The sequence below is a fragment of the Bactrocera tryoni genome, chromosome 4 (assembly GCF_016617805.1).
Source record: "Bactrocera tryoni isolate S06 chromosome 4, CSIRO_BtryS06_freeze2, whole genome shotgun sequence".
Taxonomy (NCBI): Eukaryota; Metazoa; Arthropoda; class Insecta; order Diptera; family Tephritidae; genus Bactrocera; species Bactrocera tryoni.
This window is the reverse complement of record NC_052502.1, coordinates 50,768,952-50,794,926: the sequence shown is the minus strand read 5'-3', so window position 1 is coordinate 50,794,926 and position 25,975 is coordinate 50,768,952. Positions and strand designations below refer to the sequence as shown.

Here is a 25,975-nt window from a genome sequence, read left to right as displayed (position 1 = left end):
GTCTGCAAAATTTTTCAACTCCACTATGTTCTAGTCATAAATAAACTTTGAAAAATCACATACATACATATGTGTGAGTGTATGTGAGTTTGAATGGTGAATGCATTGCAATGTCTGTAATATTTTTCTTGCTGCCGCAGGACTTAAAATTCAATTATGGCAAATAAAGCAAACCGAATTTCGGGGAATAGGATAAATCAGACAAAATAAATATTTACTGTAATCTTTAAGCTTTACTTTGTTGTGGCACATACTTACGCACCAGTGCTTTATATTTATATACTACATACTAAGGTTGCAGCAGTTGAGCCTGCTCTGTAAGATGTTTCATATTATGTATTTTTATTTCTTCAATTTTATATTTATTTTTAACGCATTTTCCTGCTGTGAGTGAATGAGAAAAAGCATCCAATTCAATCGTTAGCATCTCAAACCCAACTTTGTTGTTTTCAAGAAGTAATAATTTAGTTGAAATATGTAAATGGCTTATACCGTTTGTTGGAGAAAGAAAACAGAAAGAACTGGTTTTATAGTATTTTGAACTTCTATTTTAATTATTATACACTTTACTTATGTATTTATTTATCAAATATACGCTCTAAATACAACAGGGATCCAACAAACTTGTGCCCCCATCCCTTTGACGAAACTCATTTCCTGGGCTTACAACAATAGTTAGAATATACGTTGAAAAAACATAAGCAATGTGTACTAATTCATCTTTATTTCCATCCTGACGATGGATTAGTGCAATTTATTACTTTTTCGAACCCACTTCAAGACAGAGGAGATGCAACTGAGCAGACAAAGGCTACAGCATTTTCGATTAGCTAACGCCTCCAAAGCAGGCGATAACATTTATTACCGGGTATTTTCATAGGGACGCTACAAAAATAGACAGAAGGGACAGCAAACGACGTCTTCTTCCCTGCCCTTTTGACTCTTCAGGAAGGTTTGCCATTTCATCATGGAAAGATATACGATCCAACAAAAAGTCGAAATTATTAAAATTTACTACCGAAATTCGGAGTGAGTGGCCTTAACTTTAAGAGCGCTACGACCAATTTATGATCGTGATCGTTATAATCGTCCTGTAAGATCAACAATTTAGAGTTTAGTGGAAGAATCTTAACCCACAGGCACACTAACAAAAGTTCCCGTACCACTGAGACAAAGAAGTGCCAACAACTTGAAAATAATGCGGATTTTCATTGAAAAATCATCTTCTGCCTTCAGCGATGAGGCTCATTTCTGGTTGAATGGCTTGGTTAATAAGCAAAATATGCGTTGGTTTTGGAAGATAGTCGATTTACTGAGAGAAATTTAGTAGAGGCTATACACATCTCATTAGGCATTGCCAGTCATATTTTAAGTGAAATTTTAAATTTTAGAAAATTGTGTGTACAATTGTGGCTAACAATGGGACAAAACCACATTCGAATGCGACATTCTCAGCAATATTTGGAGCGCTTTAAAAAGGATAAAGTGAATTTTGTGCGTCGATTCATTACTATTGATGAGACCTGGGCCTATCTCCATGAGCCTGAATCAAAACAAGAGGCTAAAGAGTGGTGTGAGTTTATGTCCGGAAATCAGTCAAGAAAATTATGGCATCAGTTTTTTTTGGATGCGAGAGAAATTTTGTTTGTGGATTATTTGCAAAATAGTAAAACAAATCATTCTAAATATCGTTGCAACCTTTTGGACCAGTTGAAGGAAAAAATTTGTAAAAAAAAAGACCCGATTTGCAGAAGAAAAAAAAATTATTTTTCATCAGGACAATGCACCGTTTCACAAGAGCATTTTGACAATGGCTAAAGTTCATTAATTAAAGTTCGAATTGTTGGAGCATCTACCATATTCACCAGATTTGGTCTTAGCGTGGTAAGCGTTTTTCATCAAAGGAAGAGGTCAAATAAACTGTTGAGGCGTATTTTACAGACCTTCCGGATTCTCACTTCAAGGACGGGATCCACAGATTGGTGGATCGTTGGAGCAAGGGTATTAATGTTCAGGGAGATTGTACTAAATAATGAAGTGTATTTTGAATCATAAAACTGTCTTTTTCTTATTAAACGATAAAACTTATTTAACAACCTGGTATATGTAATTATCATTATTCTTCCCAGCTCTTTAATTAAAAGCTGTTTGTCGGGGATATTCACGCAGAGAAGCATTTTGTAGCAAGTTATATGTCCTAATAAAACTTACAAAGCTTTATATGTGTTTTTATTAAAAAAAAACTTTTTTATGTCAATAATTTATTTCAAGCCAAACATTTTCTGTTGTTATTTAGATGCAAAATTAAATTTTTTAATGATACTAAACCATTATTGCACCAAAAACAGTTTACGCCTAAACATAATATATAGCACTTTTCTTTAATTATGCACTTTTAAGGAATCAGAGATAAAAAAACTGTCTGAAAATTTGTAATCTAGTACATAACCGCTTACATTAATTGTTACATTATGATAAAAAACTATTCCGTGAGTTAAAAACTATTCACCTTGGTTCACTTTGATGTCAGTTTTCGTATTAAAATTTTAATATTTCCATTTGTGTGACAGAACTTTGACCAAATATCCACGCAAACATCATTCAAAGCAATATTTTCAACTTGACCCACAAATCCGATTAACGCGATAACATTAAAACATAATCCTTTTGATTTACAACACATGAGTTATGACAACTTAAATATTAGTTAGCGCTCACAACGAATAGTTCTAAAGCTCTGAAAGTTTGCAATTTCTCACCCGAAACTTTTCAACCGAAAATATAATAATTTTGCAGAGCAAATTGTTGCTTATAGCCACCCGCTCAGTGCAGTGCTTCAGTGCTATTAGGGGAAAAGTCATAGAAACTGTGAAGTGCCCAAGAGGCGAATGTCACCTGTATAATCCGTCTGCAATTTGTCACAAGAGCACAGAAGTGCCACATACATACACGCATACAAATGGCAAATAAAAGACATGTGTGAGTTAGTATTTATATGTGTGTGGGTGAAAGTTGAGTTAAGAGGGCAAATGGAATAAGGAAAAGAGTGATGTAGAAAATTAGCATTTGCAGCACATCAACAACGCTGACATCAATGCACACACAACTACGTACACACAAACGCGCATACATACATACCCACATACATAGGTACGAAAGAGAGTGTATGTCAACTGCCACTCTGGTTACTAACTCGTTATGCCCACTTGCAGCAGTCAATCCCGTAGCGAAAGCTTTTAATCTTCTCCCTTTGTATGTGTAAGCAAACCCCACACATACATATGATGTAGAATATATACATATTTCTCTGCCTGCACCCACTTGTACTTTTTGCTTTCGTAAACTGAACAAAATTTCGTCATTCATTCATGTTTCCCACTTTTTTTACCTTTTCCGTTTTCAGGTCTCTTGGGTGCGTCATCGTGACATTCACCTGCTGACAGTCGGTCGTTACACCTACACGTCGGATCAACGCTTCGAAGCGATGCATTCGCCACATGCCGAGGATTGGACGTTACGTATACGCTACGCACAACGCAAGGACTCGGGCATCTATGAGTGTCAAATATCAACAACACCACCGATCGGGCATTCCGTCTATCTGAATATAGTGGGTAAGTGACATGAGTTGTTGCTCAAAATCTTTTTTTTCTTATTTTGTTTTAGTTTTTTGTTTTGCTTTGTTTACATTTGTACATTGTTGTTGTGGTACTTTTGACGCCGGACCCATACTGCTCAAATGATAAATGACTCGATGCTTTATTAAGGTAGTTGGCAAAAGGTGGCGTCGCATAACACGTTACGATAAATTGCTGGTTTAGTGGGAGAGGCGAATGTTTGGAATGTTGATTTCGGCGTTTTATTCAGAAATATTGTTAACTCGAGCACGTCTCGCATTTGTCCCGTCCAACACGGTGGATTGCTGAGCGCGTAAATGATGGATGTTGGAAATTTATTCTGAAATACTTTTTAGTATGCCGATCATAGCTAAGTTTGGCAGTTAAGGAGTTGAATAAATAATAGCATTAATTGTAAAGAATTATGTAAAGACAATAGCTATGGCGTTTTTTATTTTAGTTGTTGTGGAGATCTTAAGTTTTGGATATGCGAATTGAAACAAGTAACTCGGTATTTAACTTTGAACTTTTTTATATAACTTTAAACAAAAGAAAATTATTCTACATCTGTAGGGAAACACCAGGACATAAATCCTATATCTTTTCCAAATCGATTAGTCTGTGAAAGTTCTGAATTTGCTTACAAATAATTTTCGTTCGTTTATGTTTCTATTCCTCCAATACGAAATCAACCTAGACTCAAATACTTATAAATTATGTCTCCTCCTTTCCTTTAACTTTTACAATTTAATAATCTTTACTAAGCATTATGTGCTTTTGTTCAAGTGTGGCTCAAGACTAAGACTTAAAAATATGAGTCCTGTATGATTCCCTATGCTTGGCGCAATTTCGGCAATTCTACTGTTACTGCACTTGGTACTGTTCTTGTCGTTTAGACAACAGGTGAATCGCTGCTACCTGCTGCTGATATTGGAGTAGCGAAGAATTTGCCAGTTGATTAGAAAATGCTCAAGCGGACTATTACCACGCTTACTGTCTGGTGTGGAGTAGCTCTAAGAACGCTACAGTGGGCAGACTAGCAGACTAATGTGTTAACTGATACAAGCTAAGGTACAAAAATAAGCTTTCCTTTGAAATATTCTTGCCCAAATACGTTAAATCTTTTACCGAAAAATTAATACTAAAATAAAAAAAGGCAGCATATGAAAAAAAATAAATATTACGCTGAACTAAATTTTCAAGATGAGACGTGTAGTACTTTCCGAGTAGCATTTTCGTTCAATTCAAATAAATAAATTCATAGAAGAACTCTTTTAAAGCTAAACATACTGAGCCTGACTGACCCGAACGCTTTGAAACTTAACCAAATTTGACAATTGCATTCTTGGACAAATTGGAAAAAGTTTTTAGAAACCCACATCGTACTTTACAGCTAAAAAAGAATAAATTTATTGAAAAACCTCCTCTCTTAATCCACATAATAATCTGATATTGGGTTATACCAAAAAGATTAAACAATAGATTACTGGCGGCACATACTCTACTAAAATGAAAGAACTGTTTTGTAGTTACTATATACTTCCTCGTTCCTCGATAGATGATCAGAAAAAAGGATCTGTTATGCAAATTATTATATGACGCTACAATTTTGCGTTTGTGTTGAGCACGCTTTGATGATATTTCGGCATATATGTGTGTATTAGAAAATATCAAAAAACAAGAAAAACGTTAATTTCGGCTGCACTGAAACTTTGAATAATACCTTTCACTAATACAAAAGATTTCATACAAGAACTTGACTATAATAGGTTAGCTTATATCGCAATTTCGTATTAATTATAAGGTTGCTTTTAACAACAAATCGAGCCAAATTTCGACAATATGCTGATTCAAAATTTATTATTATAAAAAATAAGAAAGAACAAACTTCGAATTAACTTCCACCAAAGCTAATATACCCTTCACAGGTGCATTTCTTTTAGTAACTATGTGCTCAGTTTGTATGGAAGCTATATGCTACAGTAATCCGATCTGAACAATTTCTTTGGAAATTACATACATTGTTCCTTAAAAAATAATCTATACCAAATTTCGTGTATATATCTTGTCAAATGCAAAAGTTTTCCATACAAAAACTTGATTCCGATCGTTCAGTCGGTATGTCAGGTATATGTTATAGTTGTCCGATATCGGCAGTTCCGACAAATGAGCAGCTTCTTGAAGAGAAAATGACGTTTGCAAAATTTCAAAATGATATCTTAAAACCTGAGGGACTAGTTCGTATATATACAGACGCACAGACAGACGTACAGACAGACACACGGACAGACGGACATAGAGACGGACGGACATGGCTAAATCGACTCAGCTCAACATACTGATCATTTATATACATTTTATAGGGTTTTCGACGCTTCCTTCTGGGTGTTACAAACTTCGTGGCAAACTTAATAATAAAAATACCTTTAAGTCTCTCTTCATGAACATAGCTAGATCGACTCATCTCGTCATGCCGATCATTTAAAGCTGATATGGTAAACCCTATTCGGGACGTAAAAAAGTAATTTTTAAACGTACTGCAGTTTTCTGTATGCAAATTATCACTCCATACGTGTAAAAAGTATCATCTGATGTGCTAACATCACACGATGCAATATAATGCAATACGACTCTAACCAAACGCAACGCAGCGTCAACGAATACTATAACCGTTGCAGTGGCAAACGTAAGCTTAGCGTTAAGGGATCGTCTCAGTGTGACCCTCCGAAAAATCAATGACTTTTTTTAATGTTGAAATCAAGTAATCAGTCCGATTTTTTTATAAATATATACATTCATGACGAATACAAATTGATTGACTTATGTTTATCTATTGGGTGTATAATAGTTAAATTGTTTGTTGAAATGGCATGTAAACAAAGGGCCTGTACAATGTCAACGATTACGGCCGCAATTTCGATCTAAAACAAAAATTTCAAAAGGATTTATTAATTTGTACTATCGTGCTTTCTCGCTATGGAACATTATTATTTTTTCGAAATTTGACATAAATGCGGTGGTTTGAACAAAAGTAGCGAATTTTGTCCTTTTTCTGACAGTTTTTCGTAAAAAATTAGGAAGATATCTTCAAAACATTCCTTTGAGAGTGAGACTCTTTTGAAAAACAACATTCTGAAAACAACGCGTTTAAAAATTGGTGTTGCTATGTTCCGCTCTCTACTCCCTTTCTACAAAAAACGCTGTAGTGATCGTAATACTTTGAATTTCTATTTCAATTTTTGAGAGAATGTTTATTATAGTGTATACAATCCGATAATTCAACAATCGATTTCTCGAAAATATCGCTCTGAGACGATCCTTTAAGTACAATTGATTGTAGTTTCTGAGATGGAATTCAATAAATTTATTTTTTAAAACAAGCTTGAAAGTTTTTTAACTTGCGTAATGATTTTTGACTAGTGTCCACATGAAACCTAATCAGCGAAGCTTAAGAGAGGAGTAGGGTTGAGTATTTTTTTTCGAAAGCATAGGCGGGTAACAGAGCTTCCCCAGAATGTCTTGGAAAAAAAAACAATTTGTGTTCACCATAACTCGGCTGGAAATTATAAGAAATTAAAAAACTAAGAAAAATTCGTCAAATTATAATAAAATCTTAGTCCCAAAAGTAACAAAAAAATGATCTTATATTGTCAAAAGTGAGCTCAATAATGTACAAAAGGCCCGAATAAAATTACTCAATCCATGTTAAAGAAGAAGTGATTTTTTTGCCTTGAAACCCTAACCCCTCCCTTAGTAGTTTTAAAATCTGTTTGAAGTTAGGCGTTCCACATTATGATGTATAAGATATGCAGAACAAAGGCTTTAGCTTTTAGAATTGAAATTCACAACTATAGCAGTAGCAATTTCTGAAAACTAATTGGTTGATTTTTATCTACAGAGAAGCTCATTTCATTCAGGGAGTCGAGGATTTTCTGCAGTAAAAAATAAATTGTCCAATTTAACACAAAAATTAAATTGCGTTTAGAACTATTTTAGCATTGCACATTCTGTTGGATCAAATGCTTCTATTGTCCATTCGTCAATTTAACCTGACATATGAACTTTGATTGAGTACGAGTAGTACTAGTATTCCATGAATTTCAAACGTCATACGAATTCAAACAAAAACATGAAACAAAATTAATTGGTCAGCCATTAAGCGCAGTTCCTGATATGAATATCCGTGGCTAATAGATTAGATGCCCAGCAAAGCGAGTTGATTATGACGCGAATAGCAAAGGAGTCAAAGTGCCAGCCAACAAAGTGTATCACTCACTGCGACAACTTACTGGCAAAGTGGCAGAGTGTGAGTTCGCCGCCTGTGTGCAAAGCCATTTGTAGACGACGCTGTCGGTGCGGCAGTTGACCCCAACACCGAACACCGAACCCCAACTAACTGCCACATCAACGCAACTGCAGAGTGCTTGACGAATGGCAGTTAGTCCGACAGTTTATTGGCCATATTGCTCAGACGCTGTTTGTGCAGCTGTTGACCACTTGATGGCGTGACTTTTTTTCCACTGAAAATACATTTCGCACTGGCTGCCGGCGCAAGCGAGCGATAATGTTGTACGCATGTTGGCGTGGCGGTGGCGGTGCGGTGGCGTGTTGAGCAGCCAGCTGGGCAATGATAGTCACAAGTGCTGCAGTAACTTTTCAACGTTGTATCTCAACTTTTGCCAATCGGCAATCTTCTGCATCCGATGATTCACCTCTTCACCTGCCTTTCGCTAAAATGTTGCTATCATTTTTTTTGTTGCTTGTGCTCTACTTTTGGTTAATAGTATGCGCGTTTGTAGTCGTGAGTTTTGGTTGCTTTCGATTTTCGTTTGTTTTTGTTTTTTCTTTTCGCAATTCGTTGTACGCTTGTTCTGTATTTTGATGATTCCCTTGGGCGCCATTTGCAGTTTATAGCTGAACATAAGTTTTACTTTGCTTTTTTGTTTCGTTTTGTTTTTGCTCGTGTGCGGATGTTGCCCTCTCAAGCACTCATACACACACACATTCATGTTTTTGTAAGGTAGCAACACAACCACAATATTGTTGCATAAATCACTTCACACTGCCGTCATGAACGACTTGCTTGTAGTGCCTTACTGCCATGGACCTACACACACATATACACATACAAACATAAGTGGTTTGCTTGGCTCATAAAATTATGCTATTTCGCACTTTCCATCTCCATTCCACTTTTGATTTCCACCGCTGCGCACGCTGTGCCGTGACGCAATTATCTGCGCACCTTGCTCCTTATTAAGCCGTGGCAAGCAATATTCGCATAATTTTAGATTTCGGCACATTTTACATAGATTTCGTACGAGTGTGTGCGTGTGTTCGGCCATATTTTTTTGACGTTTTCAAATTTTTCCACCAAACGCGCTTCAGAACACATTGACACCTGTTCTGTTGCTCTGCGGCCCTGCCTGCTTCTGCTAGACATTTAATTTCTTTATGTGCGCAACGTGGCAAGGTCATGAAGTTTGACGCGTCTGTGTCAACTTGTAAATGACAGCGTGAATTGACAATTCGAGTGTACTTTACATGCGCATGGGATCATAAAATCTTAGATATGTATATGCTCCGGTTCTCTGCTGTGCGGTTGAGATGTAAGAAAATACTTTTTAAGACTCTTAAACAAGTCTTTTTATTTGTTGTTGAAATTTAAATATTGCTATTAAAGAATATGGATAATTTTTAAATACAACTCAAAGTGATCCGGAAAGCAGTTTTCTTCCACAATAATGCTCCTTTTTTTGTAAACTTCTCTTACACCTATTTTCCTGGATTAAGTTAAGTTACATATCGGCCATTTGTCGGCAAAAACGCCCTAAATCTATCACAAAGCTGCCTTGGAGTTTTATTTATATTTCCCCCTGGATGTATAGAAGTATGATATCCAAGTTGCTTCGCTTTGATCTGGCAAAAGGGGAACATTCAAGAAGGAAGCGTTGAGATATTTCTCGCTCGTCTTCTTCCAAACAGCTTTGTAGTTGGTATCGTATAAGGTATCACTCCGATCGGACAGAGTCCAGTTAGAACTTCTACAACTGTTGAAAGATAGATCGTACTGAAAGCAGAGAATTCTCGTTGCCCTAGGCCAGAAGAATCTTCCAATTGCACAGCTACTGGCAGTTGACCAACGCTTGCTGAGACCCACACGAAGCCAACGTTTCTACGCGAATCCATTCCGAAGTTATTGATACTAAAGTACCTGTTCTATCAAGTTCATCAGCCTTGGAGTTTTTTACAATATCGTTGTGGTCAGGTACCCAAATCAGTTTGATCATAAAATATTTTGATGCTAAATATAAAGAGTCTAGACTTTAGGCCACAGTTGGAGCGGCCACAGTCAGAGTGAGCTCGTGGCTAATATCGCTGCCCTAATATCGGAGTGGATACTCCCAACTTTAAAAGAGGTTACGCTCCGGAGCGGTGGATCTACTGCTACTTCTGCTTGGAAGAAGTTCAGTGTTCAGGAAGTCTATAGCTGGTACTGATGGAAAGCTCTAAATAGTGTACTCCTTCACTAAACCTCGTCGCAATTTTCGATCCATTCGTAAAATCATTCAGTCTCTTCCAGCGAGTCCTTTCCTCCGTTGCCTACCGCATTAGGAATTATGTTTAGTCAGAAATCAAAGAACGCTTGGACCTTGGTGACTTTGGAAGCTGCCAAAAACTTTTTTAAGAAGTCTTAAGTTAGTAACAAGTTGGTTTTTGTATGAGCCACATACAGGTGCCCTGAAAACGGATATCATGAAAGACAACGTGAGAAGAGCCCATAACATTGTGTAATAGTGATGTAGTGGTCAATAGTGCTCTTGATAGCTGAGAGTGTAGACTTTTCAAAAAACTGCATGCGTCATACGTATCTAGCATGAAATATTGTAAATGATAAAAGGCGTGAGGGTTCCGGTCCGAAGAATAAATATGTTTTTTATCTACCGGAACGATAATGAGCCCAGGTTTCTCGAATACAAATTTTTTGAAAAACCAATAAAAAGTTCTCTTCTACCTTGAAAACGCGATGCCTGAGAGACTGCGAACTGCTACCCGATTTATTATCTTTGTTTGCAAACTTAAAAAAAACCATCCAGAAATGTACTATGCCAAAAAAGGTATTTTACAGACGGATTGGTTAGACCTACGTTAGGTCAACTGTATCGAAATATAAAGAAAAGAGGAGCAAAGCTAATTCACCAGTTACTATATTTTCGTTTTTCCCTTTCACGGTAAGCATCAGGCCACCCTAATATACATAAGGGACATTACTAAATTTAACAAAAAACGTTTTCAATAATTTTCGGTTCATTATTCAAGTAGGGAAATCGGAGTTTGATTGAAGATGACATTTAAAATTTTTTTGTATTGAGCAGAAAACATAGAAGCATAAATATATTTTGATCCGTGAATTGATGCCACAATTCAGCAGCGTTTGTGGCTGCAGCGAAATGATTCCAATTTTTTTAAATACTCATATTAATTAAAAGAAAGGAGTTAAAAAGAAAATAAAATAAATATTTTTTTCGCAATGCTACTTTATAAAAACATTCCAAAGATTTGAAAAATTGCATTCACAAGTATACTTTGCTTATATAAGTTTACCCACAATTTTATTTAGATAACTCTTGTGTGTGGTAAGCAAAACTGATATCACTGGTGGAGGATGTGTGTGTGTGTGCCAGATGCAGCCGCCCACAAGTCAATTCCGTTTATAGTCCCAAATGATGTCCATCGACAGATAAATAAACACATATTCAAATAGACTAATAAACATATATTTATAGCGTGGGCAAACAGAATAGCTGTATATGAGAGTATATGGGTCAGACTGTTGTCCTTAGTCCACATTCGAACGTCATTCGGTTTCAGTGACGATTTATTGGTAGTCGTTTGTATTTGTCTGCACAAGCATGCCGGATGAATCACGAGATATGACCGCCCAAGTATGCAGACTGAAGAGCAGATGCTATCAAAATACCTATTTGGCAAAATAATAATATTGTGCAACAAATGAGTGTCATGTATAAAAATGCATACATATGTATAATGTTTACATTCCATTTCTATTTCCACCACAGTTATGTGTATCTTACTTTATGTGCGTATATGTGTGGCAATATTATTGTGTCTGGTCATACTATTAAAGTTGTAGCAAATTTATTATTTTTATGAGCAGAGGCGTACGAAATATATTTTTACTACAATATTATAGAAGAATATTACTCATACGCCATGTATGAGTAATATATTAGACTTGTTTCTATTTTATTATTTCTCGCTAATATTTACATAGTCAAAGTTTCAAATATAAGGAAACGTATTACAGTGAAAATCTTCGTTGTAGGAAGTCTTTAGTATTTCTATATTTTGCTATGAAATTTTTAAAATTTATAAAAACTTTGTGTATCCGAATGAAACAAACAACATATTATTATTTTATAACAAAAATATTTAAGGGAAGTCTAACAAATTTGCCTTCATTTGAAATTATGTGTCATGAAATATTTCAAAAAAGCTAATCTATTGCTTGCTGAGTTTCTATAATTATCAGATAAAGTTTGCCTATTAACTCCATACTAATTTTGTTTTGTGTATGAAAAGTTTATCTTTAAGAAATTTAAATTTGCTACATATGCCAACAAGACGAATGTCATTTCCAGTTGCTGAAATTAACTAGCCAGTAAGAGTACCACATCGGTAGGCTGAAGACAAGCCAGTTGATTTGTAGAATAGTAATGGCATTAAGATCTAAGATAGAAAAATCAAATCGGTGGAAAAAAGTCATTTGAACCGAAAGGAAAATTTTACCAAGGCACAGAAACTCGTTAACAAACGACACATATTTTGCCAGCACTGAAATTGAGTTGTACCAGAAAGAGTGGAGTGAATTTGGTTCGACTTAAACTATGTGAATATACATATATGCATACATTGTAAATACAATACATACATTAATATACATTGAGGATTTGAAAACTAAATGAGTGAGATTAACAGTCGAGTTAAAATCATCCGTTTGTGCAAGCTGTAACTTGAGTACAAATAAATATATTTTGTCGAAACTTGTTGCACCTGTTTCTCGTAAAATAGTAAAGGCGAGTTCGTAGATGGACGTCAACTGACCACTTTCACTCCCACAAAATGCCGTTAATAGAAAACAAAACTCAAATTTGGCACATCGAATTACATTAAGAAAGGGAATTTGTGGTTTGAAAATTTAAAAAAAGTGGGCAGGGCCACGCCCTTAATAAGTTTACTGTATTTACCTTCCAACCCAATAAAACTATATTACCCAAATTTACGACAATGTTAAAATAGGTGAAATTGGATGATAACCCCACCCACTCCCCATATAAAGGTGCGATAAAATAAATTAGAGACATTAAATTTTAAATCCAGGATTGCAGAAGACGCCTCTATAGCAGCCGCGTTCAAAACTGGACGATGGGCACCGCCACCTTTATGTGAATTCACACATCTCCGGACTTGCCGGACTTATGTTAATCAAATTCGGTACATAACATTCTTTTGATATTCTTATATTATAGTGTGAAAATGGGGGAAGTTGGCCATACTTACCATCGAACAATTTTAAATTCCATCTGACTACATAAAAACAGGTGAAAACTTGACATGGCCTCTGTATAACTAATATAAAAATTTTCGAACATGCGGCTGACTTAATTTACTTCATATTGATTGGTAGTAGTAATTAAACACAGAGAACATATGTTTTTGTTAATAATAAACGTTAATGGCAAAATAGCTAAGATCAAGTTTCAATACTACACATATCAGTCACAAACCTAATAAAAAATATGAAAAATATCCAGTTAGCTTTATACTGTATATATAGACCAATATATAAGGTATCTTAAAAAATTTAACCGAACATATAATATTGGTAATATCATAGTTAAATGTCAAAAATATGTAATAGCCGAACGAATTACCCAAACACCCACATACTAACTCCATATAGTATGCGACAAAACTAAAGCACAGAATCTACTTTGTCGGTGTTTGAATAAACATAAAATACCTTCAACCTCAATCCTGTTATGAACAAACTACTTTTTATGCAAATAGCAAAGTGTTTCTATTCGCTGGCGTGCTAATACATTTAGTTTCAAAACATTTTTCTTTCAGCATGTGGAGAATATTTTTATACATGAATCTCTTCATTACACCATTGATATCATAACTGATCTCACTCCATGAACTGAAAAACAACCCCACACTAGTACATTGCCTCCACCGCGTTTCACCGTGCCTGTTATAGAACGCGGATTGAAGTGTTGTCTGTTCAGACTGCGTACCAGCTTCAACCCGCCGGTGCATTTCATATTGCACTTGGATTCGTCGGAAAAAAGTAAAGTTTGTCATTTTGTAGTCGTCCAATTTATGTGTGTTTTCGCAAATTTTCGCATCAGTCTGTTTTTCACTGAAATTTATGGTTGACGAAATTCTAACTTGGAAAGCTCGATCGATCGCTGCTTTTGTATATATCTCTGTGATATAATTAATCCTCAGTTCTTAAAATTGTTAACAATTTTTTCTTCGTAATCTACAGAATTCTTATACCGAGCCATTGAAATACCATTCATTTTAGTATACAACCCTCCTTATTTGCTTAACAAATAGCAGCTGAATCTGCATACGTTTTTTTCTATTTTGCTAATAGCTACACATACCTAACATTTGCTGATCAATAAAAACCGTTAAGCAAAAAATTAATGCGTATCTATTATTGAATATAGATCCGTTCCACTTTTCATATTAAAATAAATAAATATTATACTCAATATTCCTCATATCGAAGTTTACTTCTAAACAAAAAGAAAAACAATAAGCTCGTTGTGGTTTCGCTCATGAGCTATGATTTAAACCCACACAATGAACGATCATTTAGATGTGTATGCATGTATGTCTATTTGCCTGCTAGCGCTAATATCAGCAAACTGTCTATTAGAGTGTCAATCAGTTAAAGTGTCGTAATGTCAGTGAATTTGTTTTCGCTTTGCTTCCTTTTTCCATTTTCGAATTGCTGCGTCGCACATATTATTCATGACACTCATGGCCAACCTTCATTTATTTACTTTCTTATTTATTGCATGACTGTGTCTGTGTGTGTGTGTGTGGAGCGTTTATATTTGCACAGGATATTTTAGTCGCTCATAGCATTTCATATAAAAAAACACTTGCATGTTTGTTTGGCAGAAGAGCTTTGCTAGTTTATTTGTGACATTTGTCAGTGTTGCTGGAATTGTCGTTTCAATATTGCATTTAAATAAATTGCTTAGCGTGCGAGCGGGATGGAACGTTGACTATCCTTTTGATACGCGTGTTATCTCATTCATCTAATTGACAATCAGTCAACCGAGTTGTAGCGGAAATTGTTGAATTTTTCGGGTTGTCAGTTGTGAGCAACTCAAACTCAAAGTGTTGTCCTTTTGCCCCGTTTTTGTAGATTTTTAACATGGGCTGCAGGCAGCCATTCATTTTTTAACATTACTATTTTTATATGCTCTTATGTTCTGGATGATAAATTACCGTTGTGGCATGAAATAAAGTTTAGTCATGTGAAACGTAATATAAACCTATATGAGAGTTCGTGGTGTAGCATACTATTTTCGCATTATTGTATTTTCTGTTAATTGAAATTGATGCAGAACATTTTATATGGTGTGGAAATAGTCTCAAGGATTAATAGGCAAACGAAATTAGAAACACAAGGCACATTGAATTATATGTTTTAACAGCTATTTTATAAAGGTATGAATATTTAATACACTAGTTCTGCGAATAATTACCGTATTACGACAACCATATAAAGACAAAGCAAAAAAGTTTAAAACTTTTGGAGATTAAAAGAATGAGTATTCAAATATAGGTGGTATGTTGATAAAGGAACATCTCGTACCACTTGCATCAAATGGAATATTTTCGATATATCGATTGAAGGTTGCATATTTTCTCATGAACTGACATGGATACACATTCCTGACCTTTGAGATATAATCGACTATAGTATAACGCATGGTCCTAGCAGGTTTTTGGGTGGCTATAAAATGAAAATATTTGGTAAATGAGAGCTATATACAAAGCGGCTCTGGAATGAGCTCGCAGCAATAACTTGAAGTTTCTGAACAGTGTTGGGCAGCAGCAGAGGTTAATTTGATAGGCTGTATTAGAAAGCGAGCAACTAATAATTGCACCTTTTATATAAATTTCGTAAAACGGCCAAGCTGAAAAAGAATATAGTTTCATTAAAGCAATGCACCACATAACAAACCAGTGATCATCGTCTTCTTGGAAATTGACCTCACTTCCTCCTGTTACCAGATCTCCAAAGAATTATCATCGGGAAGAATTCTTACAATGAAAAGAAGAACTAATTACGAAATCAGCATCGAAAAGTTGAAAGATCACTATAATCAATGCAATGTTCTCGACAACATCCACGCAGTGGAAGCTCTAATACAAAAGAAACAAAATCCGTTATTTTTCCAAGGACGGTTTTGCAATAGCGTGGAGTCAGCGTTCACTGTCAGGAAGGTAATGCTATAAGTTTGGCAGGATTGGCAAGGAATTAGCTAGAATGAGCTACGACCCTACTGCGTACTTTTAATCCGAGGTCATACTAACAAAAATTGGGCCGTCTAAGTGAAGCAATCGCTCGGAAGTGCCCTGTTTTATCCAATAGAGGAGTGATTTTGTTTCATCAGGACAACGCCAGATGGCACACACTGATAGTGACTCGCCAGAAACCCAAAGAATGTTTTAATGGATCTACTGTATGGTTTTGACAAAGACAATCATCGCTTTTTGCCAATAGAAACAAATTACCTTAAAAATTAAACAAGTTATCAAACAAAGGATTATATTTTTTATTTAAATTGCATCAACTATACTAATTAAAGGATTCAGTTTAGTGTAGGAATAATGGATTTTTTTCTACCAGACTTTATAGAGTCTTGTCAAACCTTGTATCTACAAAATCTTAAGTATGCTCCTTTCACAAATATTTCCAAGTAAATGGAGGATGGAGTTCACGCATATGAGGTAAGTTCTCTCAGCGCCAATTACTTAGGAGTGGCCAGAAACGATTCCTCAAGGTATGGGTCCAGCAGCTCGTGGCCTTAGACCAAGTATCCTCTAGGTAGGCAAAAAAACATCCATTTAAAGGCGAGCGAAAGCGAAACATTCCTCCTCAGGGGTCTACGTTGAGTTTGGAACGCGCCACGTAAATAAATACCGTTTTTAAAAGCACAAAACAGCCTCAGAGGATAGATGCTGCAATCACAAGAGACAGCAGAGCGATTTTATACCCAACTTGCACTTCTGCTCTCTGAAAGCTTACATCAGTAACTCGGTATAAGGAAACTGTCGGACGGCCAACCAAACCATTAGTTTTGGAAAAGGAGAACTGTGGGATGGAAACCGAGAGTTGCAGAGGGAAGCAAGATGTATTTGCAGTAAAAAAGTGAGAGGCCGAAATGCGATTGTATGAAGAGCTTGACAAGCTGGCCGACAGGATTAATGCTCGAAAATTCTAAGAAAAAGTTGCGTCGACTAAAAGAATATTTCAAAAGAGCCCTCAGAGGTGATCTAGTGACTGATGCACAGAGCATACTGAAATTGTAGAGAGAACGATCCTCTAACCTGCTGAATGGCAGTGAATTTGCCCGGCCATAAAGAAGCTTATAATTTAATAATACTTTACCCAGGAACCTTTGGTTTCCGCCAAGAAATAATACCGGCAACTAACCGTAGTCAACAATTTTCAAATTGTAGGCAGAGATTCTTACACCAGCAAGGTGGCTTCAACTAGCAATACATTACCCCTGACATGTTTTCGATCGACTTCGGGTTTAAATGATACTTATTTATTAATCAGGCCCTATGTTCCACCTAGGAACTACGGGAAAATATATATATATATATTTATTTATTAATAGTTTTACTCACTAAACTGTTTATAAAGAAAGATAGATATTTATTGCATGTAGTAAAAAACGCTAATGGCCATAACTAAAGCATTCAACAATCATTTCACAATTGAAGAAACCTTCACTAGCGATTCAATTAAGGAAATCCCATTTTCTTCAAAGCTAGGGGCCAACAAAAACGATAAAATAAAAGAAAATAAATAAATATACGCAATGTGTATGTCGTAACTGCCAATAATGCAAACCCCCAACGACGCATTTTCCCAGTATAAGCCACGCGCAACAAATAAAATAATGTAAAGCAAACAACCAGCAAGAAAAAGGCAAAAAAAATTAAATAAAGTAAACAAATAAATAAAGTGAGAGATTGGGAGAGGATAAGCGTTGCTTTTCATAATCGCACACTTAAAGGGTTCAATAGCAAACAAAGCAGGGCAAAGGCACGCGACAGTGGTGGCTATAACAATAGCACACAATAAAGCAACAACAGCAACAGCTCGATGAAAACTGTAATAAAATCAACAAAAGTGTTGCGAAGGAAACTCGTGAAGAAAGGAGTCGCGCGTCACACAAAAGAGTTGAGGTTGATTTTTTCGCTCTCTTTTTATTGTACATTACTTAATGTGGCTATTGTTGCATCAATGAGCGTGTTTGTGGGCTGACAACAGCTGTGCCGGCACATACATATAAATGAAAGTACATTAAATACAAATTGTGCAAACAAAAGAGGCCCATTTTTGCATATTTTTATGGGAACACAATCGGCCCTGTTAGCATGTGTGTGTGTGTAAGTGCATGTGGGGGAGCGATTTTTCTTCGATAGTAATAAAATTGAAAAATTCTGTAAATTGCAGTTCACAAAACCTCGACGCTGAAGTGTTGCGGCACAAGCACTGAATGGCTATAAAATTTTATGGCTTCCTCGCTTAAGCCACTGTTCACAAAGGTCAATGTTTGCGCCTCGGTTTGCTTGCTTTTGTATGCGCACCATTGATATTGATGAAAACCCACTGAACTCTTGGGAAGTAGGAATTTGTATGTCTTTACAGTTGTTATTGTTCTTGTTTAGTAGCCAAATAGGGTTTACATTTTATCTTCGTAAACGGAATTTGTGTTTTTTTAACTCCATACAATGACCATTTTTATGAGCTGATATGTTTATAAATCAGTCATTTTTCTATGAAAGGTGATATAAAATTTATAAGGAAATAATAAAAAAATATTAAAAAAAATAATAAGACAATAAAATAAATAATTTTCAACTGAGCATATGCTTTTGTGACAAAAGCCGAAATAAGAAACGCTGTTCGAACAATAAATGAAATTCAAAATGAACAAAAAGAATTTCTCATCATTCGGTCAATCTACATAGACATTCAAAAGTAGAAGTCCACTCCATAAAATTATTTTCATAAAAGCTAACGTAATATAAGCGCGACAATTAGAAATCATATCATCACTATTGGCATATTTATTCAACCACATTATAAATCAAACTAAAAATATACTGAAAAGCAACAACTTCTAACTGAGTATAAAATTAGTGACAAAAAAAAAATATTCATTATTTTCATACCTTACCTAGTGCAAACCCAATCACATTGGAAATATTGTATTACTTTTGCTTTACTTTGCATATGTTTCGCGTTTCGCGTTTTCGTGCTCAATAGTAGATATAGATATTTGATATATTTTATTAGCCTTTTATTGAAATTTATTGTTTGATTTGTGGGTGGGAGCACACACAAATACACGCAGTGAAACTAGCGATAGGTGGAAGCTTTTCCTATCCTTAACATGAAGGTACCCACTATTTAAAGAAAAATAAATAAAGAATCTCGCAATAGCAGTCATTCGGCAAGAAAATTGTTGAGATAATATTACAGAAAAACAAACAATGATAAAGGTGCGCTTGCCACCTACTTTACTGATTATTAGGTACCAGGAATTGACTTCATTTTTATAGAAAGTGTAGGTGAGTAAGTTATCAAAAAAAATTCAGCACAGGTTTCTTAATATCTTTCTTATATGTGAAGGTCAAAATCATTTAACTGAAATAATTTTTGAAAGCGTTTGTGATAAATAGCCAGCGGCGTAAATGATAACGACCTTACTATGATGGCTTAAACTTTTCATTATAAAAATTGCATAAATATTTCTTATCAAAGATGTTCTTCTCTTATGTCATGATACCCTTAAGAATTATTAGCAGAATAGCAAAAAATTCATAAAAAAATGATTGATATATCACTTAAATTAAACATTTTTTTATTTTGAAATCCCGAAAATCGTAATGAAACCATTTTTCAAATTCCTAATTTCAAAAAGATACTTGCAAAAAGTTTGATTCTAAAAAATTCGATAAAATATTAAAAATTAAATCGTAATCCTTGCCTCAATCCGGTATGAAACAACTTCAAACCCAAGTATATAACTTACAAGTAAGGAAGGCTATGTTCGGGCGCAACCTAAAATTTTATATTCTTGCAACTTGCACGTATCAAAGCCAGGAAAATACCTGAAGGTGTGAAACGTCAACCAGAGGATCGGAATCGAAACAATTTTATATATATTGTACATATATTATATACTTGTACTATATGTCATACACGGACCGATATATGTATTTGCCAAACTGTTTCTCAGAAAAACGAAAATCATTTTACGTAGCGTATGACAGTTGGGGTAGTATCGACTCTATTTTGGTCAATAGCACATACTAACAGTTCCCTGAGTTTCATAAAGTACTTCTAATAAAATCACCAATCATATGAAGCAGAGTCAGCCAGATGTTCGAAAATCTTTGGTCTAGGTCAAATTTTCGATTTTTAATTAAAATTTATCCATTTTTGGCACATAGATACACTGTTATTTGCAAAACACTCACTTTCATGGCGATTACTCACATATTGGCATATACATACAAGTATATGCGGTATAAGGTCGCCTAGTTCGAACATTTTTACATTAAGTATATGGGGCTCAGGGAAGTACTGAACCGAATCAACCAATTTTTGATACTCATAGATACTATTATCAAGAAAAGATCCTCACTGAATTTCAATTGTATATTTCATGTTAGGAAGAATTGTATTTTAGGAACGCTGCGCCGAAAATTAAATTAATACCGTAATGATCATAGAAAGTGGCCACATATCTCAGAATATATAAGTTTATATATATTTCGATTAGTTTTTGGTGATACGACAAGCGTCAGGTAAACAAAATTATAATATTCTGTAGCAACATGTTGCAAGAATAAAAGAAGCAAAAGAATGACGTTTTTGAGTTTTAAATTAATTCGCGTTGCTTCACACCGTGTTCTAAGGCAGATGGTTATCTTTTTGAAAAAAAAACGTATTTTCAATAACATTCTTTTCTCATTTATATTTATAAATATAATTTTAGTCTTTAATTTTTTATGAAATGATGTATTAAGTTTCCCACGATGTTTGTTGCACCCAAAAAGAAACATCAGAGGCCTTTAAAGTATATGCATAAATGTTTAGCGTTACGTGTCCCTCAGTCTGTCTGTTGTATGTACGTGAAGTAGTAAGCTAAGAAATTTAACGTTATCTTTTGTTTTCAATAAAATTTAGGTTCGAAAAATGCATTACATTTTACATTACGTCATGTAATTAAAAAAAAAAACAGGAACAATTTATAACTTGAATTATAAATTTAAAATTTATTTTTTTTTTTAAAAAGGTTCAATCCAACAATTCGCAGACTTGATTTCTGTAATACTAAACAATTTCTTCTACACTTCCGTTTGCATGCAGCAGAAAATACACCCCTATGTATGTATTTTTTCCACGACTTTAGAGAACCATACACATAAATATCGCTGAGTGCGTGAAGGTTTTGTCAAACTTTGGCCTTTCGTCATTAAAATGCATAAAAATTTTGTAGCTCATTTAAGCTCTTATACAAATATATGCAGAAGGAATGACACTTATGATAGAGAACGACAAGCATTCAGTACAGAAGATTTAGATTATATGTATATATATATTTTTTTTTTTATTTCTCTGGTTATAAAAGAAGTGCTTACATATTTTATGTATGTTCATATATGTAGTATAGTTCCGAATATAAATTTCAAACGTTTTTACATTCCGAATCGTCTATAGTCATAGCATATTAAACGTAAATGATAAACAAGTGTGTTTATACAAACACCAATTATGAGAGTTGTACTCAACCAGTAAATGCTATAATTAAATTTCTGGATTTTTTTTCGAAATATAACTTATTATTGCAAAAGCCAGATCTTTTGATGGATAATTGACCACTTTGTGGGAGTCTTTAATCTAATATGAGGACAACTGCCATTGACTTTACTTTGAATAACAATTTCTCACTAAAAGCACAGATTTGGAATGCACCTAAATTTTCTGCCTTCAATAAATTAGTCTTTGCCAAACTCAGGAAAGAGTAAATAAATATTTTTACCTTAATGCATTAAAGCAAACTTATTTTATGCAATATATTACCCAGTTTAAAGTTTATTATAAGCGTTTAGCTGCTTACAAAAAATAAATATTTTTATCCCCACTGTCAACATAAATAACGTGATACAGTCTACTTATAACGCTACCAATAAATTTTCATAATTAAAAATTTACCTAATTAGGTCAAGCTGTCAACGGTGCCCCAGAATTCTAACCTCACCGTAATCATCTAACTGACCACATGAAACACTCTGTGCGGCTGCTGCAGCACAGAGCGGCCAAAGATAGCCAAATACAAGCGAAAACAAGTCGAGGTCAAATTAATGTTTGGCTATTAATAGCACCTGCTGCCCCAAGCGCACACACACTGATAATATATAAACAAGTAATCCGCTCTGACACATAATTTCAGATATGCTGCTGCCACAACCGAGCATACAGGCAATTTGAGCAGAAACTAATTTTAGTGGTTTTAAACCAAATTAACTTTATTAATAAGAACTTGCAGGTGCTGCTTTTGTGTGGCAAATAGTTAGTTGAAAATAATAGCTAAAGTGATGCGGCGGGTTGGGGATTTTTTTTTGGAAATGGCTTTTTGTGAAAATTAGAGGAAGTACAAATTCGGTCGTTAGCAAATTTTATCGATATTCTTTATTATTTTTTTACTAATTTTTAAATTTTATAAATCTTAGTCAAGAATTTTAAATCAAAATCAAAAAAAACAATTTTTTTAAATTATAAGGGTCTGGAATAACCTTTAAAATATATGATTCACTAACGAAAACTATTAATTAATTACGTTCATCTTACTTCCAAACATATTTTTACTGTTTTACTCAACATCACTCATACGCCTAGGTGTGTCCGAACACTTTTATCTCAAACAAGTCAAAGCAAGTAAAAAGGCGACTTGGTGGCAAAAAAATGCTTATGGCATTACTTTGCATGAATATATTGCAAAATCATCTTTATTTATTATCTTATGATTATCATAAGCGGACTCTACCGTATGTTACATTTGCCACTGAACTACATTAATATTACTCATACGCACCGGTTGATGAATCCTACTGAGAGTAACAAAATACCGTCAACCATCAAAGAAAAGAAAACCCCAAAAAAAACAAAACCTGAACAAAATAAAAGAAAAAACAAGTAAAGGATTTCTTCGAATATTTAACCCTTTTGTGAGACTTCCAAGAGATTTCTTAAGTTATTCTTCTACTTCATTTGGCCAAATAAAAAGAAAAAAATCAGCCTAGTCATAACTTAAGACATAATATTCTACAGTTAAGGCTTGCTGCATCACATATGGTAGCCATAACAGCAGTTAATACAAATGTTATTCTCAATTCCCAAAGCATATTTGCAATGCTCAGCAGCGCCGCCACAACCGCTGCCCACGTTAACGTCCCAAACATAACGTAATCTTTGCTAAAAAGCTTGTTTCATATGCGCATGTATACAAATACATTTTATATGAGAACCGCATATTAATGCAGCAAATTAAAAGCGAAAGGTCATAATTTCCGCTGAGATCACTACCTCATGCGATAGTGGGAGTTGCGCGCTGCACAAAAGAATAACACAAAAATGGTTTCCACTAAAAATATAGCTGCGTCTGACAGCGCGTGGATTTCCAAAACGTATAACCCAAAAGAAAGTAAAAAATACCAAGTGGGAGTAGATACATGCTCCATGAGTAGCGAAAAATATACGAAATGGAGCAAAAAAAAATCGGTGAAATGAGAAAGCAAAATTTCGGCAAGTCCACTAGTCCGCCGCAGATGAACACAAGAAATCGTTTAGATTGGTAAACAAAAAAGGATTTTCTGGATGAATTTCGTGCGTGCGAGTTGCGCATGTAAGTGTGCACTTTTCCTTTCTTGTGAAAATATGCTACCATATGGTCAGTATGTGTGCGTCAGATATTATGGAATTGATTATATTTACCTCTGAGGGCTAAGCTCTCAATAAACTTGAAGAAAATGCAAAGCCACGGTTGAAGAAGTGTTTGTAAATAAATGAGAAAAAAATCCTTAATCCTTAGATTGCTAATTTGAAATATAGTGTTTACTTTTGTTTATGAGACAATGAAATGAGAGATTAAGCGCGTGTATAGTGTATGTTTTAGATTTGGGGATATCAAGTGGTTGTGTTACTTATACCTACATATATATTATTAGATAATTTTCGACATAAATGCAATTTTTTCGATATTTCTGTAGAGTTTGGGAAATTTATTGGAAAATTTGTAATTTTACTAGCTATTTTTTAAACATTTCGCCTAAGTTATTGGTGCTAGTCTCCGCTAAGACAAGACAAAATCCAAATTATCTTTGTTCATATAGCTTTGGTGAATCTTACTATATGATCTCCAATGATTTTTTTTAATATACTAATAAAATTTTTCTATGAATTTTTTACAGAACCCATAACAGAAGTAATTGGCGGACCAGAGTTGCACATAAACAAAGGTTCAACAATCAATTTGACTTGTATTGTCAAATTTGCACCAGAACCGCCGCCCACAGTCATTTGGTCACATAATCGAGAGGTAAGTGGAAGTAGCGTGCAAAACAAACACACAAAAAGTTTTGGACTTGTCGACAAGAGCAATTTTTTACTAAAAGCAATAAAAATCTGAAAAAAATTAAATCATAAACGAGAACGTACATATGTACAACTACTATGACTTATAAAAAATACAATACATATGTATATGTGTATATACATATGTAAGTACGTAAGGTATATAGAAAGGAGTTCATTATAAACAAGTAAGGAAGGGCTAAGTTCGGGTGTCACCGAACATTTTATACTCTCGCATGATAAAGTGATAATCGAGATTTCATTATACGTCATTTACATATTTTTCAAATACCGTATTTTTGTAAAGTTTTATTCCGCTATCATCATTGGTTCCTAATGTATATACTCGTATTATACAGAAAAGGAATCAGATGGAATTCAAAATAGCGTTATATTGGAAGAAGGCGTGGTTGTAAACCGATTTCACCCATATTTCGTACATGTCATCAGAGTGTTAAGAAAATATTACATACCGGATTTCATTGAAATCGGTAGAGTAGTTCCTGAGATATGGTTTTGGGCGAGGGCGAGGCCACGCCCATTTTCAATTTTTAAAAAGCCTGGGTGCAGCTTCCTTCTGCAATTTCTTCCGTAAAATTTAGTGTTTCTGACGTTTTTTGTTAGTCCGTTAACGCACTTTAAGTGATTTTCAACATAACCTTTGTATGGGAGGTGGGCGTGGTTATTACCCGATTTCTTCCATTTTTGAACTGTATATGGAAATACCTGAAGAAAACGACTCTGTAGAGTTTGGTTGACATAGCTTTAGTAGTTTCCGAGATATGTACAAAAAACTTAGTAGGGGGCGGGGCCATGCCCACTTTTCCAAAAAAATTACGTCCACATATGCCCCTCCCTAATGCGATCCTTTGTGCCAAATTTCACTTTGATATCTTTATTTATGGCTTAGTTATGACACTTTATAGGTTTTCGGTTTTCGCCATTTTGTGGGCGTGGCAGTGGGCCGATTTTGCCCATCTTCGAACTTAACCTTCTTATGGAGCCAAGGAATACGTGTACCAAGTTTCATCATGATATCTCAATTTTACTCAAGTTACAGCTTGCACGGACGGACGGACAGACGGACGACGGACAGACAGACATCCGGATTTCAACTCTACTCGTCACCCTGATCACTTTGGTATATATAACCCTATATCTGACTCTTTTAGTTTTAGGACTTACAAACAACCGTTATGTGAACAAAACTATAATACTCTCCTTAGCAACATTGTTGCGAGAGTATAAAAAAATGCTAATAAGGATAATACCCAGAATAAAAGGTCAACTAACTTCACCTACATATGCCTATGTACATATATATAAATATATGCTTATTAATCCACATATATATCTA

General features: G+C 34.8%; 1 protein-coding gene and 1 long non-coding RNA gene across 5 annotated transcripts in view; one reads left to right on the top strand and one right to left on the bottom strand.

Annotated features, from left to right (window-relative positions):
• LOC120773798 overlaps positions 1–25,975 on the bottom strand; it is a 151,943-nt gene that overhangs the window by 87,783 nt on the left and 38,185 nt on the right. The window lies entirely within an intron of this gene.
• LOC120773797 (zwei Ig domain protein zig-8) overlaps positions 1–25,975 on the top strand; it is a 586,297-nt gene that overhangs the window by 546,897 nt on the left and 13,425 nt on the right. For all 4 annotated transcript variants that reach the window (XM_040102902.1, XM_040102904.1, XM_040102901.1 and 1 more), the window contains exons 4-5: positions 3,404–3,614; positions 24,456–24,583. In XM_040102902.1, coding sequence (XP_039958836.1) covers positions 3,404–3,614; positions 24,456–24,583 — 339 coding nt within the window. The remainder of the gene's footprint in view (positions 1–3,403; positions 3,615–24,455; positions 24,584–25,975) is intronic.